The sequence below is a fragment of the Lissotriton vulgaris genome, chromosome 7 (genome assembly GCF_964263255.1).
Source record: "Lissotriton vulgaris chromosome 7, aLisVul1.2, whole genome shotgun sequence".
Classification (NCBI taxonomy): domain Eukaryota; kingdom Metazoa; phylum Chordata; class Amphibia; order Caudata; family Salamandridae; genus Lissotriton; species Lissotriton vulgaris.
Genome location: NC_141695.1, coordinates 622208979 through 622217778, shown reverse-complemented (window position 1 = coordinate 622217778; position 8800 = coordinate 622208979). Strand labels below are relative to the sequence as shown.

General features: G+C 46.3%; 1 protein-coding gene across 1 annotated transcript in view; it reads left to right on the top strand.

The window, feature by feature from the left end:
• The first annotated feature begins 4255 nt into the window (after positions 1–4255).
• Positions 4256–8800, top strand: part of MRPL58 (mitochondrial ribosomal protein L58) — a 120837-nt gene continuing 116292 nt past the window's right edge. Inside the window, exon 1 of the mRNA XM_086930794.1 lies at positions 4256–4594. Coding sequence (XP_086786920.1) covers positions 4430–4594 — 165 coding nt within the window. The 5' untranslated portion in view covers positions 4256–4429. The remainder of the gene's footprint in view (positions 4595–8800) is intronic.

Here is an 8800-nt window from a genome sequence, read left to right as displayed (position 1 = left end):
AAAGGGCCCACAAGGTATGACACCCAGATCTGAGAGGGACACTTCATGCCGTGATGTCACTTCCTGTTGTGATGTCACTTCCTGTCGTGATGACACTTCCTGTGACCACGCCTACCTTGGAGAGTCCCCCCACTTCTTTTTTAGGTTTCGACCTTGGCCGTAGCACCGCAGGTGCTACGCCCAAGGGCGAAAGCTTTTGTTTACACTAGGGGGAATTGAACACTCCCCTTCTTCCATTGGCTAGCTCCATAAATGGAGGCTAGCCATTGGAAGACAGAAGCGTCAATCCCTTTCTCCCGGTCAGAACGCGAATCGTGGGCGTTTCTGACTATTTTTTTAAATCCCGCCCCTTGATGTCGTGTGTCCCGGGCCGCGCTGTGATTGGCTGTCGGCCCGGGACACCCCAGTGACGTCATTTCCCGGCCCGCGCTGTGATTGGCTGCCGCCCGGGACACCCCCGTGACGTCAGCCAATCACAGCGCGGGCCTGGGCAATGACGTCACTGGGGTGTCCCTCTGGAGGCAAAAACGTTTAGTGGAGGGGGCAGCGGCGAGCGGAGTAAGGAAAAGGGAGCTTGGCAAGCAGGGCCTTGAAAGTGAGGTGTAAAGTAAACCGTGAGGGCTGTAGTTAATTTGCAGACTGGGATATCGAGTAGGATGATGTGGAAAGAAGCAGGATAATGTAAAGTGCGAGGGACAGTTTGGGGTATGACCCTTGCCTGGATTTAATGTGCTTAGGCAGTGTCTGTACTAGTGAGTATCGAAACAGGGCATGCTGTTGATGGTTAAGAGGTTGTTCCTTGAGGTCTGGGTGTTGGTTAAGGTCTTACTCAGATTTCCATGTCTTAACATGCATGGTTTCGAGCCCTTCATTTTTAACCTACAAGTCTTAGGTAGTTGGGTGAGTTCGAACTCCATGAAGGCACAATAAAACCACAATCCCCAGAATGCACCACGTTATTTCATGACAGCGCAGGATTCGGAATAGACTGTCATGGTGCAAACCATAGGCAGTGAAGAGTGGTAGAAGTGGTACGATAATGCAGGGTGTGTGAAAAGCATCTCCCGGGGGTGCTTATGAGATGTATGGTGAGGATAGAGGTATTCTAACAGTGTGTGTGTGTAGTAGAGGTGCCTAAAAATTTTTAAAAATTGGGTGAGTTCTAGGGTAGTTATGAAGTAGGAAGCGTGATGAGGGTGCACGTTTTGTATCTGAGAACACGGAGGCAGCAGTACATAGATGCAAAGTTACGTGGTGTATTAATGTCTGGCAATGGTTCGGAGGCAGACAAGGTACGAAAAAGCTCAGTGAAGGTAGTTGGAGGGTGCAGACTGTGATAATGCTGAACATATGAATGGTGTAAGCAGTTTATGGAAGATAAGTTAAAGTTTTAAACCAAGTGCGTCCTCGTCGAATGGTAACAAGCCTTTAACTGACTAATTTCTGTTCTATTAGCAACACAGGTGCAAGGCACAGTGAAATGGTTCAATGTCCGCAATGGCTACGGATTCATAAACAGGTATTTAATATGTTGATGGGACGAAGTGAAATATTTACTCTGGTGAAATTTCTGGAAGCTAGTATGAGAATGTGGGTGTCCGAAGTTGGGATGGGAGGAGTTTGTAGTTGAAGTGATTGGTTAGTGGCTGTTCTGTGGCAACAACGCCTGTGGAATGTGAGCGCTGGCCACTTTTTCATGTGATAGAACCTAGTCACTTTTTTAAAGCCAATTAACACAACCAACTTTAAAAGGATTGTCTGTGAAACTTCGGCGAGAGCGATTATATTTAATTATATTTTATTGTTGAAGCAGAGGACATTGCTTATTGGTAATGGAACTTGTTTGTGACAAGTTGCGCAGTCTACAGTGCCTGTATGTGGTTGCATGTGTCCATATTCTTTTATTTACATGGAGTTTTGCCACATGATTCTGCCTTTCATATCCACAGGAATGACACCAAAGAAGATGTCTTTGTGCACCAGGTGAGCATCTTCACTTTTATTCTCATTCTGTTGTCTCAACAGCAGTTCTATTTTGCGGGCTACTTATCATGCTTTGAAGGGTGACGGGCCTCTTAGAATAAGTACACCTTTGTTCTGCGATGTCTCTCATAGGGTATGGCCTTTTGTCGATGCAATTGACTGCAAGAGAATTAACTTGGTATAGGTTTGTTGGCTGATCTGCTCCTAGCTTATAAGTCTCACATACCAAGCTTTCTCATTGTAGCGTCTGCAGGTATTATTATTCGATACTACTTACTTTGGCTAGGGTTCTTATAACCACAATTTAATTAACCTTCCCCAACACAGGGTCATTGAGCAATAGTCGGGCTTGTGCGGTGTGGGGGGGAGATGGGGGTCTTTGCTGCCAGGTTAACATCGGAAAAATATTTTGTATAGTAAGTTTACTGACTCGAGGCAGGGAAAAAATAGGAAACTGTACAGCAGGGATTAAAAGGGCCTGCAATAAATCGGGGCAGGTAGCCTTGTCTTAACTAGGAGTGCTAAACAGTATGTCGTCCTCTGTAGAAAGGCATCTTTTTGGATAAGAGCTGAATTTAAGCACCCCGTGTGCTGAAATGTACTTGGTTTTTAGAATGGGGTGACATTTTGCACTGAGAATCAAATCTGGATAGATAAAATGTTTGCATGACTACCGGGGCGTTTAATCTGATACTTGACCTTTCTGAGTGGCCGGAGTTCGTCATTTGATTTAGTAAGTGTTACGTTTTTACTTTGTAAATCTCAGGCATTTGCCGCTTGGTAGCCAGCCTAGATAACGCAGTGGCTGTTCTAGGCTCACCGAAGTGTTACGGTGTAGAACATTGTAGCGCCGAATTGGCTTCCTTTGCCATTTTAAGCATCTGCGACGTGTTCCTGCAGCAGGATGTGTGCAGCAAGCAGCCAGCAGCACACAGGACCGATATGATACATTGTGTACTTTGGAAAGAATTGTAGTTTAGGCATGCAGTTCACCGTAGTCTGCCAGGCAGTGGTATCACGAAAACAGATGCTGCTCGTTCCGCTGCTAATCGGGTTTCTCACCGAACGTCAATCTGATTGGCGCAGCTGGTACGTGTGTGTTGCAATATTTATATAAAATGGTCTCAACTCTTGGAATTAAATCTGTCATTTTCTGGAGTTCAAACATACTAGCCCTCATTTTTAAACCGTTTCTTTTACTTATTTGTAAGATGTATACTATCATTTTCAACACTGTAATAAACTATCATGCTCTGGTTTAGTGTAACCTGTACAGTTATAAAATGTGTATTAATCCCTCAAAGATTCGAAAACAGTACGGGGACACAAGAACCCTAATGCAGTAGTCACTGCTGCATACCACGACCACATTATTATTTGTAATGTCAAAGCAACCCTTACTACAATGCCCTCCCTTTTCCACTCTTTGTTTCTCTGGCTATTTAAACTACTTCATATGTACGGTGACCAGACTTTTAAAAACGATATCGGAAAATTCTGCAAGTATATAAATAGGGCTACACATTCACATAAACAGAAGAGCTTAAGCAACCATCTTCACTAACATTGTGAGGTACTATGGGGAATCATGTGCAACGTTTAGCCACTGTGCCATCTGTTAACTGAATCACCGTGTGTGGCGGCTCTGGGTGGGTGTGTGTGGCGGCTCTGGGTGGGTGTGTGTGGCGGCTCTGGTGGGTGTGTGTGGCGGCTCTGGGTGGGTGTGTGTGGCGGCTCTGGGTGGGTGTGTGTGGCGGCTCTGGGTGGGTGTGTGGCTGCTCTGGGTGGGTGTGTGTGGCGGCTCTGGGGGGGGTGTGTGTGTGGCGGCTCTGGGGGTGTGTGTGTGGCGGCTCTGGGGGGGTGTGTGTGGTGGCTCTGGGGGGGTGTGTGTGGCGGCTATGGGGGGGGGTGTGTGTGGCTGGCTCTGGGTGGGTGTGTGGTAGTAATTGCTGTCTGCTGAGCTTTTCCATAGGGTACAATAGGTCTCACATTTTCGAGAGATTAAGCTAATGGCAATGTAAATGACTATGCATTTATTTATCTGTTTTCAAAACCAACACATAACTACAAATTTTGTCATTTACAATGCCAATAGCTCTAACTTTTCCAAAGGAGAAACCATTGCATTGTAAATGCTTGTTTAGGACTTGTGCCCTGCATATATTATAAAAATGCATTTAGGTATTGCCAATGGTTGCTATTGTTAAGTTCGACCGCTGACCATGGACAACCTTCGGAAACTAATCTTTAGTAGTGCTCAGAGAGCTCTCATGCGTTCTGGTGCCACCAAAGGAGACGTCGCCGTTCGTGATTCGTGAACAGAAAACATAGTGCAGGAACATGGCTGCGTACTGCGTATGCAGGACGCTAGCTAAATCAGCCAGGAGGAAATACGTAAGCGCAGCGTGCATTGCACCGGAAGTTATTCTCCGGACGTCTTTCAAACATGGCGACTCTCTTAAGGTCCTCTTTTAGACTGTGCCGGGTGACTGTAGGACTAGCGCAACTTCCACGGGAAGCTCTACACAGCACTGGATTTACTGCAGAGTACCGCAGCATTTACAGTTTGGAGAGGCTCTACCCGCAGAGAGAAGGGGTGGGGACAGAGCAGGTGAGGACGGCCGCGTTAACGTTTACGGGACAATCCCTGTGCTTATCCTGCGGGTTCAGTCGGCATAAGGTCAGGGTAGGGTTTCGACACCGTCTGGCTTACCTTGTGTTTTGAGTAACTGTCGGAACGTTGTACACTGAAAGAACTTTCTTATCTGAAAGAGTTTGGATTACTGGTTGCTGAGAGGTCACTTGCGTATCTTTGTGCCCCGAAACAGTTTCTTCACTGCTACTCAAGCTTAAAATGTATTGACATCCGCAAATGTGAATTATCAGTCCGATGGTTCAAAAAGAGTCTTAACGTTGACATTTCTAATACTTTTCATAAGAAGACGGCATTTATTTTAGAACTGCCAAGTTAGTGACAATATGTATGCGTGCCAATGGCGAAGAATGCTTTCATCCAGTCTAAAACCTAGTTCTTCTACCTCTAGGCAAAAATAATGTTTGCCTGACTAATACGTGACCACCTCGGAAAGTCATACCCACAGTTCATGGCTTTGTGTGTTAATTCAAGATTTTTTTTTCTAGAACTAGGCGAGTGACGGGCACCCCCTTAAACGCTTTCCTATTTGGTTTGCACTTATGGGCGCTTTGAGCTTTACAGAAAATTCACATCAAATAGAGGTCGTAAAGTGTGAGCATAAGCACTCCGCATGCTTTTTCTTACTGAATCCGAAGATTTCAAAGTATTACCTCTTCTATTCTATAATAATATACAAACCAGCTTGTGTACTGGAAATACATTTTGATCCCAATAAGAAAGCGTTGGGGACATTTTGGTACAAGACCCTTTCAGGGGAGTTTCGAGATGTTTCCTCCCCGGAGATATTTCCTTTATGACACCTGGTCCTCGAGCTCCTCCAATTGGTGTCGGTTTCCCTATTAAATGTTTTAAGTAGTGAAGACTTGGCAGGTTCTGAGATAAAACTATCCAACATAGCATGCCACATTTCTAGTGAAAATACCTTTTCTGATATATAGAAAAAACAGCCTTCTTCTTAGCAGCATTTATTATGAAACGATTTTGAAAGAGAACGTTAACTCTTGCTGCAAATCCTTTCAAATACCAAGGGGAGACTGATCATCTGCATAGAGTAATGTTATAAGTGTCAATATATCCATCACCAAGGAAATGGAAACTGAAGAGCTGTAGTGCCAGAATGTATCCATGATTTCAACCACTTAATTTTGTCAAGTGGAGGGCAGACTGACAACTCCAAGGTCTCCTTGGATTTCCGATGCCAGTGAGCAGGCAACTTAGCTAAATTAAATCGTATAATTATTTGGGCGTGTGACTCTGGAAGCGATGGAAGTAAAACTCACTTGGCCCACTTGAAAGAAAAGGCAGCTCTCATCACCACTAGTGTCTGCCTGCTTAACACTGTCGTAGAAAGTCCTTCTTTAGTTCCAATACAAAGGGTGCTTATGGCCACGCTTCTACCGACAGTCACTTGGGGCTAAAAAGCTTTCCTGGGCCAACTTACTAAAATTACGAAACCTCTCCATCTTTAAAGCCTACATGAAGGTCTTAAGGCTACCCCAACATATTAGAGGCTGTCTAATTAGACTTGAATTCGGCTTGGAAGGTCAAGTATGGGCCAACATGGGTGCTTTTTAAAAATACTATTAAAGGTACATCATGGCTGCGCCTAACACCCTGAAATTTGTTCTCCAGCACATTTTTAAACACAAGAGTAGCCCTTGGTCCATTTACCTACATAAGTAATTCGATATCCTCCAAATAGACCAGTCCGCATTGAACAAACTATTGCCCTCACACACAGCTTTTAAATCTATATTGGCCATGCCTTTATCTGCTTTTCAAAGTCAAGCGGCATGGTCAAACTCAAGAGCACATCAATATTAGCAGCACTGGCAATCTAGGACATAACCATCTAACCTGTTTAAGGCCTCAACCATACCTTCAGTGCCCGACTGGAAAAGCCTACCTTAAAAAAAATCATGGTTGATGGGCATTCAAGTTAAAGAAACCAACCCATATTGGCCCTCCCTTTCCACGATTGTGATGTGCAGGATGGGTGGCTATGAAACAGTCTTTCAACCACTTATGTTGCTGCTCCATGCCAGGAGTATGCTGACAAAGCCACTGTTCAAAAAAACATAGCATAAGAACCTGCAATGAGGCTCGTAATTTTGACTTAGCTACGATGGACCCAAATAAACTGGCTAAATTTGTTAAATACATCAGAGTGGCAAAGGACCTCCTCAACGATCTCGACAAGACTGTTCAAACCTACATTGTAAAAGACTAAATTCAACCTCCACAAGACTGGAGTGGCATACAGCCTTTGATGTTAATCCTGCGCAAGACTATCCAACACTGTTGTGAACACTGCCAATCTCATCGTTTTTTCTGTCTCTTAACTAACTCTATGCATATTATCAGTGTAATGGCTAATCGTGCTGCAATGGACCTAGGACCAACTTGTAAGGAACATTTGTACTTTACTGTCATTTTATCTACTGTATAGCATTTTAATGTTGGCGGCTATTTTCAAGCTTCCTATACTACTATAACACTGCTGATAATATATTTCCACGCTTTTTAGGTCGAGCTCGACCTGCATTCAATGCGAAGCATTGATTGCTGTCTGCTCGGCAACTATTGTCAGCCGTTTCTGGGAATGAAGACACGAGTCAGACGCGCGCTTTTCCAGTCTGTTTTGACCGCTGGAGCGCGCCTCTGAGACGTGCAGACGCACACACAGCCCCTGCTTTCGCTTGGCTTGCATGCAAACACGGCGATCAGACACACAGCCAGCCCCCACCCCCTGCACACACACACACACACATACAGACACGCACGCATACACCCGCCGCAGCCCCCTACCCCCCCTGCACACACACACTCAAACACACCCCCGCCCCCCCCTTACAATTAAGCCCCACTCACCGCATCGCCGCCACTCCTCACTTCGGCAGCCACCGCGGGGCTCTCCCTCAGGCATGGGAGCCCCGCCCGTGTCACCAATGCTGCTCTCTGGCACTCCGTGGATGCGGGCTTCACGCAGAAGGCGGAAGTCCCACCCCACGACCGGCTTCACGCTGCCGAACCTCTGGTTGCTAGGTTTTGTTTTGGGATTTCTTGTAACTGGGATTGGACTTGATGTCTCGTCTTCCAAATGCTACTTTTTCTGTCATGGTTTCACGCTGCTGCTCAGGAAGTTGCTTTGTCGCACTCCAACACCTCTTCCTGCCGGGCTCTGGTGCCCTTCGTGGTCTGTGGGTTAACAGCCCGCAGTCGATTCGTCGGGTGTGGCTCTCTTTAAACAGCCACAAGATAGAGCTACCCTGCAACCGTGCCTCTCCGCCAGTCTTCGGACTCATTGCTAATCAAGGTGCCTGTTTTCACTCAGCTGTCCGTGAGCCCCAGCCCTGCTCAACTCGCAGGAAAATAAATTACATGCATCCCCAGACACATGTAAATAAAAAAAAAATAGACATTTCAAATTTGCAGCTGCTGCCTTCAAACTCTGTCGCTGAGCTTGAGAAAGGCCCGCAGCTGGGTCGTCACGTGTGGCTCTTTAATAAACCGCAAGAGAGTGACCGCAGCAGCCGCGCCTCCCCATGTGTCTTTGGACTCATGCCTAATGAAGACGCCTGTTTTCACTCCGCTGTCATTCAGCCCACAGCGCGGCTTGTTTCCTCTTGTAACGTATTGTTTGCTACCTCTTGTATTTTGTTTGCTCTTGATACATGCACATTTGCCACTATTGCCTTATGTAACGTAACGTTTGCTTTTGTAACATGCTGACTTGTAATTTTTCCTCATGTTTCACTACTATTGTGAAGCGCTCTGACACCTTCGGGTAAAGTCTGCGCTATAAAAAATCCTCATAAAATAAAAAAATAAAAAAATTAAATAATACCCCTCCCGTTGTTCCTTAACAGACTGGATGTCCCTACCGCGAGGGTGCCCACTGGTCGCCCCCTGCACGGGACAGGAGTACTGCCCCAAGGCCCCCCACTGCTCCTGTCCCAGCACACAAGCTTGAGGTGGAGTCTGTCAGACCCGCCCCACTCCAGCGGTGGCTCCATCCAGATGTGCACGGCAGTAGTCCACAGCTGCAGGCCTGTGCCCTGCCTCTGGTGCCTCCTGGGGGGTGAGGCTTTGATGGGGCTGGGGCGCACTGGCAGAGAAAATATCGCGAGGCGACTTCCTGGGGGCGATGCTGCGGCTGAC